General features: G+C 53.3%; 1 protein-coding gene across 8 annotated transcripts in view; it reads right to left on the bottom strand.

Moving 5' to 3' along the window:
- The window catches only part of RGS3 (regulator of G protein signaling 3), a 155,004-nt gene that overhangs the window by 58,542 nt on the left and 76,518 nt on the right, over nucleotides 1–19,944 (bottom strand). For all 8 annotated transcript variants that reach the window (XM_061426561.1, XM_061426566.1, XM_061426563.1 and 5 more), the window contains 3 exons: nucleotides 17,241–17,352; nucleotides 10,479–10,522; nucleotides 3,880–4,002 (listed from right to left, as the gene is read on the bottom strand). In XM_061426561.1, the coding sequence (XP_061282545.1) occupies nucleotides 3,880–4,002; nucleotides 10,479–10,522; nucleotides 17,241–17,352 (279 nt within the window). The remainder of the gene's footprint in view (nucleotides 1–3,879; nucleotides 4,003–10,478; nucleotides 10,523–17,240; nucleotides 17,353–19,944) is intronic.

Below are 19,944 nucleotides of genomic sequence, written 5' to 3'. Positions count from 1 at the left end.
GCACTGAGCTCAGGGTGCACCCTGAACGGACGGAGCCAGCACGTGCTGCACCCCACCCTCTCCCTCCCTGACGGCTCAGTCAAAAGCCTGCTTTCCTCAGAGGCTTCCTAATGCCCGGGCTGGGGCTCTGCATGTGGTAAGGGCTCAGTGCAGGTTCACCGAGTGGACAATGAATGGGCAGCCAAGAGCTCCCCTCAAAGGACCCCAAAGGACCTAAACTAGAGTCTGGCCCAGAGCAGGCATTTATTTCTATGCTGCTGTGCTATATGCTTAGTCGCTCAGTCATGTCTGATTCTTTGCAACCCCATGAACTGTAGCCCGCCAGGCTCCTCTGTCCACAGGGATTCTCCAGGCCAGAATACTGGAGTGGGTAGCCATTCCCTTCTCCAGGGGATCTTCCTGACCCAGGGATCGAACTCAGGTCTCCCACACTGCAGGCAGATTTCTTCACCGTCTGTGCCTCCAGGGAAGCCCAAGAATACTGAAGTGGGTAGCCTATCCTTTCTCTGGGGTAACTTCCTGACCTAGGAATCAAACTGGGGTCTCCTACATTGCAGGCGGATTCTTTACCAGCTGTGCTACCAGGGTAGGCCATTTATCCCTATATTTGACTGAATAACCAACCCAATATGTATCTGTCTCTCCCTATTAGCTTAGAACCTGAACAGCCATCTGTGAGTTATTCCAGATTAGCTTGGCAGCATTCCCCATGGTAGGGAGTTTAGTAGAAGTTACCCCAGGTGAGAGAAGACAGCTAGTTTACCCACAAGGGCAGATGACGAGGCGAGAAAGGGTGAAGAGTGCGGATGGGGAAGAACAGGGTGCTGAGAAGAAGGGAGCTAGAAGAGGAGAGGAAGCCAGCCACTTATTTCTACAGAAAGAGGGAGCACAAAGGCGCACCTGGAGCAGCCTCCCCCCTGCCTTGGGCAGCCAGGGGAGAGCCGGAGAAAGACAGTGGAGCCGTGGAGAAGGGACACAGTCAGAATGCTGCCTGTCCCCTTATGCCCACCTGGTCCCAGCTGGGACCCCCAGACCCCGACACTGCAACCCCAGGTAACTGCAACCCTCAGACACAGCACAGAAAGCCTACGGTCACCCCTCCCCACCACAAGAGGGGAGCAGACCTGGCCACTAAAGGCACATTTCATAGGCGATCGAGTGACGCAGAAATCTCCAGGGCAGAGTTCTCTAAAGGAGACTGGACGACCCCGGGTCCTCAGCTTTCATGGGAGTCACAAAGCTTGAGGAGCTGGGAAGAGCCACCTGACCAGCGTGCAGATGGGGCCACCAAGGCCCCAGCGGGAAGCTGTTGCCCAAGGTCGATGCAGCAGGGAGTGGCACACCCTCCTCACAACTGTTCTCTAAAACCGCCCTCCTCCAGTACCCTCTGTCCCTCCCCAGGAGCATTTCCTTTTCAGGGCATATCGCATTTATTATGTTTTGCAAATGGGGGAAGAACTTTTGCATTCCTTGAGATGTTTGAGTGTCAGCTCATTCCAAGGATCAGCAAACACTATTGAAAGGAGCAGGGTTCAGAAGGGGCAACACGGGAGTTCGGGGAGCTGCCTTGCAAAGTGTCTTTTCTCAGAAAAGCACTGGAGTTGGGGGGACAGGGAGTGGCTTAGGCAGCAATTTCCGTTCTGCACATAAGGAGGAACAGTTCCGGAAAGAACAAAGAAATAGCATTAAAAAATAATAATAATAGCACGCTTCTCTAGTCAGGACTCGACACAGATTTCAAGCAAAAGAGCTCTGCACAGTGCAAGAAGCCAGTCCAGGCTCAGCTTGGCCTTCCCTCTTCTTTCTCCCCTGGTGGCGGCCAGCCTAGTGAAAAGACTGCAGCCCAGCCCTGGGCAAGGAGGTTCACGGTCACCGGCAAGGCAGCCGGGACCTGACAGAGCTGGGCACAGGTGCACAGCCTGTGCCGGCTGGACAAGCCACCTGGTCTGGTAGTTAAGGTGATTTTTTTTGCTGAAACACTCCTGGAACCACGCGGGGCTGGAGAAGATCCTATTTACTAGAACTTCTCTCAGGGAGCATTCTGCAAGCAACTAGAAGGAATGAACTGCTAAGACTCTTCAAGTGTGTATGATGTCGGTAGGGAAAGTGGGCAGTGAGATCCATAAGGGGGCTGCCTAACAGAAGGTCGTTACTAATTGCTGCCCAAGGAGGGTGGGCCAAGTGGGGTGTGCCAGCTGGGCAGGGCCCTCTCTCAGGTGAGGGGGCCATGTGAGGCCATCCCGGTGGTTAGACCCTTTTCTTCTCCCTCCTCCAGCCCAGTGCACAGTTTCTCATTAAGCACACATTTAAAAGAGCTTTAATCTCGAGTCACGTCCAGCTGTTGCCTGCCCGAGATGCCCATATATCTTGGTGCAGCCCTGAAGCCAGGCCCCAAATCCAGAGTCAGTCAGCCAAGCCTGCAGCCCTGCAGGGACCCACTCTCAACCCAGCCTGCCTTCAGTCGCTCAAACTGTCCCCCGACTCCCCAACCGAAGATGGAGAGACTCCCCAAGGTGCTGAGAAGGCTGTTGCCAACCTACTCCAGAGCCAGCAGACACAAAGTTGAGGCCAAAAGAACTTTTTCCGCAGACCAGGAGGAGCTAAGCCTAAAACACAAGACAACTGAGGAACACAAGTTCCTCCTCACCAGCGGCCGCCCTGGTGAGGAGGAAGCGGCCTGTTTTCTGATTGTGACCCACCCCAGATCAAGGAGGCCAGGCAGCCCACAGCCTCGGCAGGTCTCTGTGGAGTAGCAGAAGCTGAGATTGGGAGCCAGCCAGCTGAGCAGGAGCAGCTGGGTTGTGGTTGACTGAGCGCCTACTGAATACCAGGCACCATGCTACGAGCTGTGGACGCACCGTCGCCTTTCCTTCACACGACAACGCTTTGGAGAGGAAACTGCTCTCCCCAGGTGGACCCCTAGGGACGCTCAGTGAGTGGTAAAACAAGATAACTGTCGAATCTGAGATTATATAATTCTCAGACACTATTTTAGGAGCTGCAGGCCGCCACCGCCCCGCCAGGGGTGTGCGGTCCCTTTCCCCACTCCCGTCCTTGGCAGCCTGCCCTGCCGGGCTATGCGCAGGGCGGCCTGAATGCAGCCAGAAGCCGCGCGGGGCCTGCGAGCTGACCAGCTGCCGCTTGCTTTCCTTTCCCTTCTTCTCCCTGATTCCGGCCGGCCAACCACCTTGGCTCCTTTGGCAGCCAATCAGACCAAATTCCCAAATGGCCAGCACGTTCAGCGGGAGAAGGGACTCACAAATGGGGGATACAACTGTGCCTGGCGTGGGCATCTGGGGGACAGTGGGTCCAGCTCTGGTCCCATCACCCTCCACAGGCAGGACCAGCTGCCCGTCCCCACGTCAGCTTCAGCTGGGAGTCTCTAATCTCCCTGATGCTCCAGCTGGCAGGGCCCCAGTCCCCGGAAAACTCCACTTGCCTCCACTTGGCTGTGGCCTGCATCAAACCAGCATGGCTTCTTTCTGCCATAAGCGTCCATTCCTAATTATGTCTGCCTCGGGCCAGTTTTAAACACCAGTGTGCTGTCCCTGGGCACGACCTAGAGGGGGGACCACGTGCCTGGCAGCAGCAGGAATGCCGGCCCAAACTAGACCTTGCCACAGGTGAATTAGAGAACAGGGTGGAGAATTGATGGGTCACGCTCAGTTCGGCTCTGCCAATCTACCCGAGAGCCCTCGAATTCGCTCAGTAGATCCACTGACACGCCAAGGAGAGAGACGCTCTCAGCTTCTTGCCAAGAGCCTGCTGCCCAGTTCCAAGTTCTGAACTCGGGCTGGTCCCAAGCTCAATTCGGAGGCTCGGGGGTCTGGGCTGGCCATGGTGGGGGACGAGGGCTGTGGCCCCCGGTGAGGCCCTTACCTTGCTGTCGGGGGACGGAGTCGCCAGCTGCTGCTGCTTCGAGATGTTCTCCGACAGGCACCAGCACACTCTCTTCTTCTGCTCCTGCGAGTGCGCTTCCAAAGTGAATAAGCACTCTGCCTTCTGACGTCAGAGGAAACAGAGAAAGGGGCAGTCAGGGCTGCTCCCTGGTTCAGGGGGCTCCCGGCCCGAGCCCAACCCTAACCATCCAGTGGGTGAGGCTGCAGCAGGGTGGGGAGTGACCACTAAAAGCCACAAGTGCGCACACTAATCCCCGGTGACATCGAGGCAGCCAGACGAGCAGGGGAGCTGGTTCGGGGGCCAGCTGGCAAGCCCTGTGCCCACGGCCTAGGGGGAGGGAGGCAGTGGTTCCCAACACAGTGGAGTCCTGTGGAGAGCTGCAGACTGCCGTGGTGAGGTCACCCCTGGGGAAAGGCGGCAGAAGGCGACCGCTGGGGGAGCGCGTGGGGGACCCAGAGGGCCGAGGTCTCTGCCCCCCTTACATTCTGTGGAGCAAGGACCCCTCCCCGATCTCAGCACACTCATCTAATCACAAGACCAGGGTGAAATGGGTACCCACACAGGACCTGGGTCCCTCCGGAGAGTCTTTGGAGACTGGTCGCATGGCCTTCAACAGCCCCGCTGCTGCCTGACACATGAGCTGAGTCTGATCAATGACTGTTCAGCTCAGTTGAGTGCAAGCTTCTGGCACTGCTGCCATTTAAATCTCGCTTTGCTATTTAACCTTGTTAAGTGCTGCAATCTCATCTCCCCAACTAGACCCGAAACCCCTTCTAGGAAGGCCTTTTTCATCCAGGCCTAGTATAGTGCTTGGCCAGTCAAGGCCTCAGTGAGCTCTGGCTCCCAGGAGACTCTCGGAATGAGGTCAAATCCAGGCCAGCCTTAGCACAGGCACCAGAGAGCTTCGGGGACCCAGGGAGTCAGCCCCGAAGGAGCCAGAATGTGCTGGGGGCGGGGAGGGGAGGAACAACATGCCCCGCGTTATCATCCTCTGCAGGACGCTCTGCGCAGGGAGTGGCGAGCTCTTTCTGTCTCCGCTGGAATTTGATTATAACCGCAGAGGGCTGCGATTTGATGAACTCATCCAGGGAGCTAAGGGTGTGAGCTGGATGGCTCAGAACATAGAAAAGGACAGTGTAGAATTCTATGCAATCCTTCCTTTTTTTGCAGTTGGATAGGACTGGTCTGAATCTCAGCTTTGTTGCTTCCTAGCTGTCAACCTCAGAGAAATACTGTAAGATGGGAATAACCACGATGTCACCTACCTCTCAGAGCTATCAGGAGGGCAAGCAATAACCCAGGCGTCAACAAACAGCTTCCCTGGTGGCTCAGATGGTAAAGAATCTGCCTGCAATGCAGGAGACCTGGGTTCAATCCCTGGATGGGGAGGATCCCCTGGAGAAGGGAATGGCTACCCGCTCCAGTATTCTTGCCTGGAGAATTCCATGGACAGAGGAGCCTAGCAGGCTGCAGTCCATGGGGTCACTAAGAGTCAGACACGACTGAGCAACTAACACTTTCAACAAACAGCAGCTATCTTCATTATTGGTACTTCATTTGTTTAAGAAATATTTATTGAGCACCTGTTTTGTGTCAAGGACTGTGCTAGGCCCCTGGGGGTGAAGAGGGAAATAAGAGAGGCTGAGTTCTTGCCCTTAGGATGGGGGCAGAGACAAGAGACAATTAAACAATGTAATTACAAACTGTGGAAAGGCCGAAAGGGAGAGGTCCTATCTGAGCCCAGTAGACAGAGCCAGCCTTTCTGGAGGGGCAGCACCCAGCCAAGGCTGAATGAGAAAGAGCTGCCAAGGAAAGTGCTAGGGAGAAACCGTTCCAGGCAGAAGGAACAGCCAGTGCCAAGGCTCCGAGCTGCGATGGTTGGTTATCAGCTTCACGGAGTAGCATTTGAGCACTTTTTCTCCCCTACCATCTGACCCAGCCCTCAAGGAAACCACCCTTTAGGCAAGGGCCACCTCCCAAACTAAGTATTCCCAGGGTGCCAGCCCCAAAGTGCTCAGAGTTGTTCTTCCTAAAAGCATCAGAAGAGAGAGGAAAGAAAGCCCCACCTCTTGGTTTCAGGGAACTGAGTGGACATGGTGAGGCAATTCTACCACTTAATAACAGACTTCCACTTGCTAGAATCCCCAGCCCACTGCAAGGAAGGACTCACCCCAAGATGCCCCAGAGAGAAGCCAGGTGGAGCAGGAGCTGATCAGAGAGCCATCTGCTCCCTGTCTTGTCACATTCAGCCAGCGAGGGGAGGGGCAGGGCAGGGACTAGGGTCCCTTCTCACTTAGAAACGCTGCCAGTGTGGAAAGGCCACAAATTTGGCCCTGGCCCGAACCCCTGGAGGAAGGCATGGCAACTGACTCCAGTATTCTTGCCTGGAGAATCCCATGAACAGAGGAGCCTGGTGAACTACAGTCCATGGGGTGGCACAGAATTGGGACACGACTGAAGCGACTTAGCGTACACGCATGCACGCACAAGCCTCCCAGGCCTGCCTCTACCTAGCTATTTGGGCTTCAGCAAATCCTTTCAACTCCCTGAGCCCCAACTTCCCCCGCTTTTTCTGTTCTGAAGCAGATTCCACCTTAATAATAATTCCCTTTATCTAATTATCCTTTTTAAAAAGCACCTTCCCATCCATGATCTTAAGAAGGTGTCTGAGGCCCCAAGGACCTAAACCTAGGCCCAGTTGAGGGTTTGGGGCTGGCTATCTTAGATGCTCACACATTCCAGGGAGGCCCTAGCTCCCAAGCCTCCTCTCCAAGTGCCACCTGGAGTTTGGGAGGCTGGCCTGGACGAGAGGGAGAGCCTGGAGCCAGCCCCCTCCAGGAAGGCTGAATTCCCATCTGCCTAAATCAGGGGCCCCCACTGCCTGCCTGGGTCTCTCTTGGTCCATTTTGTGACCTGACTCATCAGTTTAACACTCATATACACTGTGTCCTCAAATATCAGGCTCCAAGGTCAAGGTTGTAAGCTGCCCTGAAACCATCCTCAGGAAGCTCACTTGGAGGCAGGGCCTCCTTGATCACCAGCTGGTGAGCTAAGCTCTCTGCAGATGGAACAGCACTGGGCCCAGACCTCTGCATTCAAACATACGTGTGTGTGTGTGTGTGTTTGTGTGTGTGTGTTGAGTTGTGTCCAACTCTTTGCAACCTATAGACTGTAGCCTGCCAGGCTCCTCTGTCCATGGAATTCTCCAGGCAAAAATACAGGAGTGGGTAGCCATTTCCTTCTCCAGGGGATCTTCCTGACCCAGGACTGGACTTCTCTTGTGTCTCCTGCCTTGGCAGGTGGATTGTTTTGAGCAATCCCAAATCCAACTAGAAACCCGGCTCCTCTTGCCTTCCTTCTTTAAAACCCAATCTTGCCTCAACCTTCTTGTTCCTGAATTAATATTATCCTTATAAAAACGAAAACCTCTTCTACTACAATTTACGTTTGTTCACTTGCTGTGACAGATGTTCTCTCACTTAATTCAATTCTCCCAGTGACCCTACGACATAGGGAGAAAGGAAAAACACAGCTGTTACCATCTTTTAGATGAGAAAACTCAGGCTCAAAGAGGTTACGTCGGCAGCCCCAAGAAGTGTCGGGAGAGGAGGGATTCAGAGTCTGTCTTCTGCCTCCTCCAGAATCTGCGATCTTGCCTTCTTTATTTAACAGTATATGTACATTACAAAGAATGTGAGATACTCCTCTTAGTTTTTATTTTAGAGGATCGATAAATCATTGGCGATGTTGCTAATGGAGAGTAAATGAATACGAAAAGCTCTCCCCCTGTTATGACGCTAACAGGAATAACAGGAGCATTTATTGAGTGCTCACTATGTGGCAGGTTCTGTGCTAAGTGCCTTGGACACAGTATCTTATTGAATCTCATTTAATCACTGCAACAACCCTATAAGGTAGGCCTCAACAGCCTCATTTCAGAGATGAGTATATGACTTGCTCAGATCGCTCAGTTAGGAAATGGCAGGGTCAAGATTCGAGTCTAGGTCTTCCTAACCCCAAAGTGAAGACTCTTAAATTAGTAGAGCCAGGATCAAATTCTCTGCGGATAGTCCCTAACCCATGTGCCCTTTGACCCCATGCCCCTGGTACAGCCCGTCATAGGCTGCATCTGTCTCAAGGATTTGCAGGGGCTGAGGGACACCTGTCCGGGGAAATTAAGGCCCCAGGGCCGAGGACTACTCAGGTCAATCCAACCCGCATGATAACTAACCAGGACCTACTGCTGGGGAACAATCAGAGCAGCCGCCCCCCCACCCCCACCCACCCCAGGCAGTCGGCACTCTCAATGCAGACTGGAAAACCGTCCCTAAAATCCTGACTCTCTGGCCTTGGTTTCTTCTCTGGACACCACCTGCGTGTTAGGAAACAAAGAGAAAAACCACTTGCTGGAAATGCCAACTAAGACACAGGTCTGGAGTTCTCTGTGGGTTTCAAAACCACGGTTGGCAGGCCTGTTCCAGGCCGCAGGGTAGGCAGGGATCTTGTCTTCTGTGTGTTACAGACATGCCTCTTGTAAAGAGCAGCCCATTAAGAGAAAAGAGAGGCTTCTGGCTGCCTGTGAATTTCAATCCTCCAGCCCCTTGGGGTCGGATCACCTGACACTTTACTGAAATAAAAGGGCCCGGATCAATATGCCTTCATCAGTCTTTGGAGGGCTAGGAGGTCACAGCTCCCTGGAAACCAAGGAGCAGAAGTGCTTTTCTCTGGGAAAAATAACCCCAGCCTGGCAGGAATGGCTCTCTTGGCATTAAAGAACTGGGAGCCTCATTTCAGGCCCCGCTGGAGAGAACTGGAATCCAGATGGGTGAGGCTGGAAAGGCAAAAGCTCTGAGGCTTCCCAGCCTGCCTTCCAGCCTCTCCTAGCCTCCTCGCTCGGCTCCAGGCCAACACGCCAGCCCTGAAACGTCTCCACCAGCTACTTCCTGTGCTCAGCGGGGATACGCTGACACGGGAGGATACTGATGCCTTTTCAGACCTCAAATGGCCATCCCAGGCTGCCGGGGTCCCCAGCTCAGTTCCAGCGACGTCCACTGCCTTTTGGACTCCCTGCTGTCCCCTGAAGCTAACATCTCATCAACTGTCTTAACCTCAGGGGTCTGGTCACCTAAAGGGGACATGCCTGGAACTGAAGGAATGATCTTCCAATCACAAACAATATGCAAATTTCTTCTCAAAAGGGTGTACTCCCCTTGGCCAGCCAGCACAGACTAGGCCTCACCCATAACGTGTGGCCAGTGCACTCTCCCACAGACGGACAGTTTCCCAGGGCTGTTATTGGGTAAGACAGACAAACAGAAGCAGAAGGAAGGAATGGGTCTAACGAATCCCTGCTTGCAACTAGTAGCAGACTCATATGAACAGAGGTATAAGGAGTAAGAAAATTTGCTGAAAATTGAAAAAAAATTTGGCTCAGTAGCTCTGTTTTTCCATCACCAAGGCCTCCTTTGATTAAACCCCTGGGTAATGATATTTTTGGCTACCTGATGCGAAGAGCTAACTCGCTGAACAAGACCCTGATGCTGGGAAAGACTGAAGGCAGGAGGAGAAGAGGGCGACAGAGGATAAGATGGTTGGATGGCATCATCAACTCAATGGACATGAGTTTGAGCAAACCCCGGGAGATGGTGAAGGACAGGGAAGCCTAGCATGCTGCGGTCCATGGGGTCGCAAAGAGTCAGACACAACCGAACAACTGAACTACAACAATAAATGATATTTCATCTCCCAAAACACATCAAGCAATAAGCTGTTTGCCTCCAGTTAGCTCAGCAAAGGCACAGTGTCCAGTTGAGCTTCTGATGGGACTGGGATAACCAGCCTGAAGAAGAGAGGAGCATTCAACCCACTGAGTGGGTGTTACTCCAGCCCACCATCAGATGCTGGATGGTTTCTTTCATGTGTATTCTCTGGCCCAGGGGAAGGCCTTTTTAAAACATTGATAAGACCTTGCAGGAGGGGGATGTAGGTGGTATCTTCCAGAAAGAGAGGAGGAAAGAGGTGGGCACGAGAATCAGGGCCCTCTCTAGAGGACTGTTGTTAGTCCCTCAGTCGTGTCCAACTCTTTGTGACCCTGGGGACTGTAGCCCACCAGGCTCCTCTATCCATGGGATTTCCCAGGCAAGAATCCTGGAGTGGGTAGTCATTGCCTTCTCCAGGGGATCTTTCCGACCCAAGGATAGAACCCAGGTCTCCTGCACTGCAGGCAGATTCTTTAGCCACCACGAATAGGGTGATGCCTGACTTGACAGGCCACATCCTCATTGTGACCCTTACAGGGACTGGAGACCAGGAAGTCCTAAGCAGGAGGCCACAGGGTCCTTCTTTCCCCTTTAAGCATGTTCATGTCCACCACTCTTCTACACAGAGGTGAGAGACACTGGGGAGGAGCACTCTGTCCCATTACGCAGAGCAGGGCGCTGCCTCGTGGACCTGCCCAGAACCACCACAGGAGCAGGTGTGGAGACAGCCTCAGAACCGGCACTCGCACCCAGCCCAACATCTTCCTTCCAGCCCCGGGACACTGAACCCTCTCCTCAAATTCAGGGGGAAGCACTCACCTCTGCAAGATACAGCACACAGAACTTCAGGTCTTCTGAAGAACCTTTGAGGGAACAAAAAGGAACGCTTGCATTAGAATTGGCTACAGAGTCTCAACCATTTGCTTGAGCTCCACCAGCTCTCTCACCCATAGGGCTGTGTGTGGTACTTCCTGTAAAAAGAGGAAGAAGGGGCAGGCTCTCGGGGCAGTGAAATCTCAGGAGGAAAGCCCACTTGGTCACTAAATAGGTTGAGGTACAGCTGTGAGGCCTGTGCCTGCAGGTCAGCCTGCTCCAAGGAGTGCTGAGCTCTCCCTCCATGAGAGGCAGCCAGGAGCAGCCTCCGGGCACCATGCACGGGGTGCAGGGGACTGTCAGTCAACCCAGGGGGCGTCTTTCTCACCATGCCCCTGGCGGTAAGGGACACAGAGGCAGCACACTGCCTGTGTCATTTTGAAATGCCACAAGGAGCCACCGAGGAATGCGTGGACTCTGTGGACTGTGCAGTGGGGAGAGGGGAATCCCCAGTCACAGGCTGGGTGGAGCCTAGAGATGGCTTCCCAGCCCAGGCCCAACCCCTCAATGTGTTCTCCCAGAGTTTTCTGACGCTTGGTCTAGAATCCAACGCTCAACCACTCCCCAAACCCTCTTCACCTGGGCAGCAGCTGGGAAACCTGTCGGCCGCTTGCCCCTCCTCCAGCAGAGCAGCTGAGACGGAATACCCACCCTAGGGCAGAAAGTGATTTGGTCTGGGTACTTTGGAAACACAAGAACCAGGAGATAAGCCCCAGCTGTCGGGGAAGGCCTCCTGGAGGAGGACCCTTTTGAGCTTGAACTCAAGATGAGAAGAAAGGGCGCTCCGGAAGCTGGGAACAGCATGAGCGAAGGCATGGGGATGGAGGATCACCAGCTGTGCTCAAGGGATCGCCAGGGTAGGGAAGCCCTGCCGCCTCCTCCAGGCTGCCTTCCCTGACCACTGCAGGTTGCTCCTCAGAACCTGGCAGCCCTCCCCATGGGCCACTCATCTAAGCACAGGCCAGGGGTGGTTAGCAACTTCCTGTATTTCAAGCATTCGCCCTCACGGGGCAGGTTGTCCTTTTTGAGGGAAATAACCACACAGCACATACAACAGCAAACACTTAAGCTGCCACAGAGCTTTCACATACCCAGTGCTGCGTGCCAACCATGGCGCCAAAGGTTTCATGTGCATAAACTGGACCTTCATGACCACCCTATGAGTCAGGGGGTATGCTCACCCACGATTCATGTGAGAAAGGTGAGGCAGAGGGGATGATAACCTGCCTCAGGGAGAAGGAGGAAGAACCAAGACTTATACCCAGAACACCTGCCACAGAGTCCACACTCTGAACCACTGCACACCTACCTCTCAAGGGCTCACCACGTAGGCCCGACCCAGCCCCTTGTCTCCTTGAGGAAGCAGGACCAGTGCTAGGCTCAAAGCAGAACCCTCAACAGACACTTGAATCGCAGAAATTGTCAAAAGAAAAATAAACACCAAGAAACCCAAAACCAAAATGCATTGCAAAGTAAAAGTGGCAAGGAAAAAAACACATTTTTTTTTTCCCTAAAAAAGAGAAAAAACTTTTCTATTCCTAAGAAAAGTAGTAAATGAGGCCCTCACGTGGGTGGAGACCAGGCCCTCTCGGAACAAGTATATGGGCAGTTTCCTGGGCAAGTCTATCCCTAAGGCTAGGGATGCCAGCCAGAGTCAGATAAAAATAGCTCCTAAGTAAATGGGGGTATGCTTTGGACTTAGAATAAATCCTTCTGCTTCTCCCCACCTAGAGATGGGCTGGTGGGGGGAGGGGAACCCTGCATAAGAAGTCAATCATGTTGAAGAAACCTCTAATTTCAAAGCTTCTGCCAGTTACTTGCATTACTGAGGGTGGAGACAAGGGGAGGTGGTTTCTTTTGTTTAAGAAAACAACCAGGATGTTTCCTTGACTTTCCAGAAGCAGACTTTAGTGCCAAGGGAGAAACAAAAAGATCCATGTAAGAAAATAACAGAAATTTGGGTTTTAGAAGCTGGTGGTGAGAGAAGAGAAGGTTCTAGAAGGGAGGGGAAAGCCAGCATGCTGGGAGCCTCAGGGAGACAGGAGGCCAAGGTCAGGAGGATATGACCCAGAACATATATTCCCAGTGGCAAGGGATCACTGATGGATTACCTTGAAACTTCTCTGTGCTTCGACACCCCCCACATTGCTGCAGACCCTCCCTGACATGCGCTCCATGTCATGGCCTTGTGCTGGCAGCACTCTGGGGGAAGGACGGAATGGGGGCAGCAGCACTCAGCACGGCTCAGAGCCTCACATAAGGACAGCAAGACTCAGAACCCAGAGGTCCTGTAAGGAGCTGCAGCGGCAGAAAGAAGAGGCTGCAGGGTGGCTGAGCCAGGAGAGAAACTGCAGCCCCACCTGAAACCCTTCCAGAACCCAGGTGTGGGCTCTGGACTTCCCAGAGTATGGAAATGGGGGCGAGTGTAAAGGAAAGGGGACATGAGGCAGCACATGTTTGGGCTTTCCATCCAGCACTCCAACCACTTGCACCATTTTGAAGTTTAACAAGGAGCCACTTGGTTTCTGGGTGAACCCAACCAAGGAATGTGGACCTTGGGCTGGTTAGGAGGTGGTTTAGTCACTAAGATGTGTCCAACTCTTGCAATCACATGGAATGTAGCTTGCCAGGCTCTTCTGTCCATGGGATTCTCCAGGCAAGAATACTGGAGTGGGTTGCTATTTCCTTCTCCAGGGGACCTTCCCGACCCAGGAATCAAACCCACGACTTCTGTATCTCCTTCATTGCAGGTAGATTCTTTACCAAGTGAGCTACAAGGGAATGGGCTATGCAAGGGTGATCCTCAATCATGAGCTAGGGGAGCCCAGAACTGGCTTCCTGGTCCAGGTCTGACCCCTCTGGCACTTTTCCAGAGCTCTCTCAAGCCTGGCCTTAGATCCCAAATCAACCAGTTACCAAGTCCTCTCCACTCGTGAGACAGGCCAGGAGGGCTGTTGTCTCCATTTTCCAGATGTAGAAACTGAGGCCTGGGGAGTGGGCAAATGGTAGAGCTGAGACTTGAACTGAGGAGCCCCGGCCTCCAAAGCCCATTTCTGACCACGAGGTCACACTCTGTCCCTTTCCCGGTTTACTCATCTGTCATTTCACCAGGCCATGGGCTCCTTAAGTGGGACTATGTCTCTGTCTCTGCTATTACCCTGGCGGCCAGCACTGAGCGGGGCTCTGAGGAGACGCTCAGAAAATGTCAACCGGCTAAATTTAACTCCAAGCGCTCCCGCAGCCAGGACCCAAGCGGCTGAGGCTCCAAGACGGGGCGCATGGGCTCTTCAGGGAGGTTGGGGAACCCAAGAACCAGCTGGACATTTCCAGGCCATCCTGAGAGACCAGGGCAGGTCAGGAAGATACACTGTGGGCGGGATGCGGGCCGCCTGGGATGCAGAAACACAAAGAACAGCAAAGCCAGTGGGCGGCAGAGGCAGGAAGAGACCACAATGGGCCCCGGCTGACCGGAGATGTCCCAATTGTTAGCGCCAGCTCTCCGCCTGTTCCCATTACACTGCCTTTCAGCCCCGGCTGAAGCCTGGGAGAAGCTGGGCAGGAGGAGGGAGGGCAAGGTTTAAGTGGCCACCAGCCGGAAGCGAGGGAGGCATGCACCCCGGCCCCTAAACCCAGGCCTCGCTTCCCGTCTCCCTCCGGACCTCCGTTCATTCACCCAACAAACATTCACTGGGCACCCACGATGTTCCGTGCCCGGGCCCGGCCCTGGGAGTGGGCTTGGCCAGCGGAGCCAAGCACCCTTCAGACACATTACATGGAGAGTCCTTGTTCCCTGGGTGGGGCAGACTCTGCTCTGCCAGGGAATGGCCCTCGCCAGCCCCAGCCCACAGGAAAGGCTGGGCGTGTTCTGTGTTTACCGTCTTCTCTGCCCCAAACTGAACTCCCCACACAGGTCGATTTGAAAGAGACAAGAAACCTTAGGAGTCACTGGCAATGTTAATCAGAGACCATTCTGCCAAGAGAGGCTCCAGCTGAGGCCGCGGATACATCTCCTAAAAGCCAGCCTCGTTGCTGCAGCGAGTCTCTGGAGGCGTGGCGGAGGTGGGCAGGAATGTGGACGCCAGGACTCAGGACACTGGGCCCGGCGGCTCCAACTCCAACGGCTGGAGAAGGGATCGCTGGGCTTCTCCAACCCCAGGACCCACAAGGCTGTCTCAGGGAGCAAGGGCAGGGCAGCAGGCAAGAGCTCCACAAATGCCTGGGAAGCAATCTAAAGCTGTCTAAGCGTTGGAACGTGCACCTTGAGAGCTCAGTGTCTCTGGGCCACTTCCTTTGCTCCCAGCAGTTCCTGGGCTCCCTGGAGAGCCATGCTTGCTGTGCTTGCTGACTGACACTGCTGGAGAAAGGTGAGACGCCTTGCACCAGAACATCTGGCTGGCAACCCAGGACAGGCACACACACACACACACACACCCCTCACATAACAACCCAATAAGCTCCAGTGGCTGTGGGCATCTCTCCCGAGCAGGGCTGGCTGTGGCCACCCCCAGTCTCCAGCCCCGGGAGGCCATGACTGCACAGGCAACTCAGCATAGGGGAGGTTTCTCCACAACATCCCAAGGCCTGACACCACCCACCCTGGCCAGCAGCCACCCAGTGGTAGATGGCATTCACCCTGCCTCTCCCTTCAAGCCTGGGGTTGTGGCCTCCAGGAAGGGAAGATTCAACCAGTTCTCAGTAGACTCCACCCACACCGTCTCCCCAAACCCCGGCCCAGGCCAGAGGTGGAGGCCAGATGAATGGGCGCTGGCCATCTTCTCACAGCAATCTCAGGTCCGTGTGAGCACGTCAGAGCTTGGAGGGAATGTGAAGGACTGTGTTCCAGCCCTGACTACTGAAAGAAAAACTGCTGTCCAGAAAAGGGAGAAAGGACCAGCTGACGCTGTTCCCCAGGTCAGCAGCAATGCGGAGCCCAGGACCCCTCTCCCAGCTATGACCCTCGGCTCTTCCTCTGCCGTATGGCTCCCAATCCCCACCCAATGCACAGCCAGTTTGTAACTCTTCTTTCCCCTCCCTCCTTATAGCAAGAGGCTGAGCAGGCCAGGGTCCTGGGCTTGCAGGCCCCAGATGTGTGTGGTGAGCACAACAGAACAAGAGATGGCTCAGGTGGTAAAGAATCTGCCTGCAATGCAGGAGACCCGGGTTCAGTCCCTGGGTCGAGAAGATCTCCTGGAGAAGGGAATGGCTACCTACTCCAGTATTCTTACCTGGAGAATCCTATGGACAGAGAAACCTAGTGGGCTACAGTCCATAGTGTTACAAAGAGTCAGACATGACTGAGCCACTAACACACTTTTCACTTTGGTTCTTATCATCAATCAATGTGTATTACCGAGCACAGCCTCCCACCAGCACCCCTCAAATCTGACAGGGTCCTACATTGTGTGAGCTGGGATGGGCAGGCGTGTGAGTGCATGTGTGTCCAAAGGGTGGGAGAGACATGGGAATGGGTGTGCAGGGAAAGCTGGGTGTGAGGGATAGGGGGGTGGGGGTGGGGGGGTGGCAGCAGCAAAGTCAAGGGCAGAGTCGCCCCCCTCCCGCAGGCACTAGGGGGCTCCCTGGAACCTCAGGATCTGAGCTGAACTTGCTCAGAGGACTGCTCCTCACCATGACCTTGGTCAAGCCCAGCCCGCCCCGCAGGAGAGCCTCGGCCCCCAGCGAGGTGACCTGCTTTTTCCCCTCGGTGGCCGCCCTGCTCAGTGGTCAGGAGGAAGGCAGGGGCAGGGAAGAGAAGTTGTAAGTGGCTTCCTGTGGGGCTGCGGGAGTAGGGGTTCTCACACGGCCTGGGTTTCTAAGGAGGAAGAGCGGTGGGGGCACCGAGCGCGCAGGCCGGGTTTGCAAACAGGCAGGAAGTTTTCCTGGAGCACAAGCCGTCAAAACAGAATTCTTTCGCTGGGTAATGTTTTCCTCCCTGCCCCTGCCACCCGGGCTCAAACAGGTCTGGTGTTGTTTTCATAACCTGGGAGAGGAAACCGAGCCCCTTACAGCAGAGACCTCAGGCACCAAACCAAACCACTCCACAGATACTCCCACTGGTTTCCCATTCCCGAGTGGAGGGCAGGGCCACCGTGGCAAGTTCGGGTAGAGACTTGCTCCATGCTCCCACATGCTCCTGCTTGCCAGCCCCGGCCAGCTCCTTGCGCCAGTATCCCGGACTCTGGCCTGGGTCATGTGGCTGGGGGAAGCAGCAGTGGTCTCCTGTCCTGGATGTGTGTGGTGAGTCGAGAGCTATGAGCATTGCCTGGGTGCGCGGTGTGAGCCAGTCACTTTGCATAAACAACCAAACTTAATTTAACCTCCACAGCAGCCTTCTGAGTTACTACTGGCATCCTCATTTGCACATGAGGAAACAGGCTCAGAGAGGTCCAGGAACTTGCCTGGACACTTGTCACCTGCCTGAGGTGACACAGGTAGTGAGGGGCCGGGCCAAGCTTGGAACACAGGTCTGTCTGAACCCAGCGCTCTTCCCACTCCACTCCCGAGCCTTCCCCAAACCTCGCTGGAGCAGAAATCTCCCTGCAAAGTTCAGGGTGAACAGCGGGGACTGCTAGCCTAGACTGGAACACCAGTGACTGAGAGCCAAGTCCACGGGCGGGGCCTGACCGCACATCCCATCCATGCTGCCCAGACCAGGAGGAGGACTCAGGGTGAGAGCGGAGGCAGTCCAGGGCACCTAGGGCAAGCACTCACCTTCCTGCAGCTTCACACTCTGGAGGTAGAGGGGGTTCCTTAGGACGTTGCAGCGGCCCGGCTCATCCTCCTTGGTGAAGAGCAGCAGGTCTGAGTAGGCAAACAGCGTCACCTGCATGGTGAGAGAGCAAACAGAGCCAGCTGCCCCACTGCCCCAGAGGCCAGAGCCACAGGCTCCCCTGGAGGGCCAGGAAACAAGTTGCCATCATCTCGTGTCTCTGTCATCTTGGGCAGAACCAGGAGCAGACGCTCAGTGTGCCTGCTCCTCATAGTGGGAAAACCTAACAGAATAAAAATTATCCTTCATCCTCAACCTCCAGGCCTGATGACCTCTGCCTGCCTGTCAACATAGCAAATGGACGGGGGAAAGTGGAAACAGTGACAGATTTTCTTGGGCTCCAAAATCACTTTGGATGGTGACTGCAGCCATGAAATTCAGACACTTGCTCCTGGGAAGGAAAGCTATGACAAACCTAGACAGCATATTAAAAAGCAGAGACATTGCTTTACTGACAAAGGTCTGTCTAGTCAAAGCTACAGTTTTTCTATTGGTCATGTATGGATGTAAGAGTTGGACCATAAAGAAGGCTGAGCACCGAAGAATTGATGCTTTCAAACTGTGGTGCTGGAGAAGACTCTTGAGAGTCCCTTGGACAGCAAGGAGATCAAACCAGTCCATCCTAAAGGAAATCAACTCTGAATATTCATTAGAAGGACTGATGTTGAAGATGAGGCTCCAATACTTTGGCCACCTGATGCAAAAAGCCAACTCATTGGAAAAGACCCTGATGCTGGGAAAGATTGAGGGCAGGAGGAGAAGGGGGCAAAAAAGGATGAGATGGTTGGATGGCATCACTGACTCAAAGGACATGAATTTGCACAAACTCCAGGAGATAGTGAAGGACAGGGGAGCCTGGTGTGCTGCAGTCCACAGGGTCGCAAAGGTTCAGACATGACTGAGTAACTGAATAACAACAAGCCTCTCAATAGTCAGACACGCCACAGGCCCACCTTCCTGAGCAAATGCCTCTGCAATCTCCAGACCAGGGCCCTTGGCTTGGAGCCACCTTGAGCTGCAAGAGATACCACATTCACGTGCATCCCCCTCTAAGTGTCTGGCTGAAAAAGCACTAGACTTGCAGTCAGAATTTGAGGCTCCTGTCCCACTAAGTAGCCATGAAAACTTGGTGAAGTCCCCAAATCCCTTCAGCCTCAGTTTTCTCATCTGAGAAAACCATGCAAACAGGGGGAAAGTCCCTGCCGGGCTCCCTACGGGCTTCTCTCACAAGCTCTGTGTAGACTATGAATTGAAGCATCATGCCATATGCATGTTCTTACCAAGTTCCTTGCAGATAATTTCAACTGCATCCATGCACAATCACATCAAGAAAAAGTCAGTTACTTACACTCCAATACAGACATGGACAGAACTTTTATCTCTTTGATGCATTAGCTGCTCCGAAAATAAAGGAGAAAGATATTTTTAGACATTATAGGTAAACCACCAGGCATGCTCCACATAGTTTTATGCTAAAAAAAAATCCACTTGATCCTCTAATGCCAGTAAGGATTACACTGAGCTTTGTTTTGCAAATCCTGCAGTGGCCTTTAGTCAAAAGCAATAAAAAATCCTATTTTAGATTCTCTGAAGAAAACAAAATATTATTAATTGTGTGGACTTCCCTTTGAGGTATCAAAATCTGACATTTCACCTCATCTGGTGTAGGAAGAGTCCGCCAGAGGGTCGCACGCACTATGGAAGGGCCACAGTGAGTGTACGCTGGCTTGTTGCTCAAGTTCAGACGGTCAGCATGCTGCCGTTTAGCTGTCAGACTGTTGCAGATGACCTAACAACTCCACCTCTAAGACTCTAGCCTATAGGAATTCTTACAAGGACATATAAATGTGAACATGTAGGGATGTTCTCAGTAGCATTTTTTTAATAAAAAAAAAAAGAAGAACATAAAATCCCCTTAAGAGAAGATGAATAAACTAAATGATGCTATCTTCATATGGTAGAATTTTATGCAACTATTAAAAGAATAAAATAGAGCTATGTGGGCAGAAATGGAAATCTATTTGTCATAAATCAGAATACTGCAATGTGCAAAAATACCTAGCATATAATCCAAATTTGTAAAGCAGAACTGTACATCTGTCTATATTTTTTAAAAGTATTTATTTCTTTGGCTGGACTGGGTCTTAGTTTTGACATGAGGGACCTTCATCGCATCATTTGGGCTCAGTAGTTGCGGCCCATGGGCTTAGCTGCCCGGCAGCACGTGGGATCTTAGATCCCTGACCACAGATGGAACCCAGGTCGCCTGCATTGGAAGGTGGATTCTTAACCACTGACCTCCAGGGAAGCCCCATAAATCTGTCTATATTTCTACATACTTTCGTGTCTAAGATACTCATCACAGTCTTCACTGTGGAGAGGATTTTACTTTATACATTTGTTTGATTTGCATTATTTGGCAATGAGAACCTGTTACTTTTATAATTTAAAAACACGTGTTTTTCTTAGGATGACTTGGCACACAGAAATCTGACAGAATCCAGGCCACAGAAACAGAGGGCACCCTTGAGCAGGAGGCTCCCGGGGCGGCTCTGGCTTCTCCTACGGGACCAAACATGAGGTCTCCTGAGCGCTGGGCTGGAAGGGATCCTGGTGGGGACCCTCTCCAACCCCCTTTCCATCACA

Source organism: Bos javanicus, chromosome 8 (assembly GCF_032452875.1).
Source record: "Bos javanicus breed banteng chromosome 8, ARS-OSU_banteng_1.0, whole genome shotgun sequence".
Classification (NCBI taxonomy): domain Eukaryota; kingdom Metazoa; phylum Chordata; class Mammalia; order Artiodactyla; family Bovidae; genus Bos; species Bos javanicus.
The sequence above is the reverse complement of the archived record's forward strand: the minus strand, read 5'-3'. Positions and strand labels throughout refer to the sequence as shown.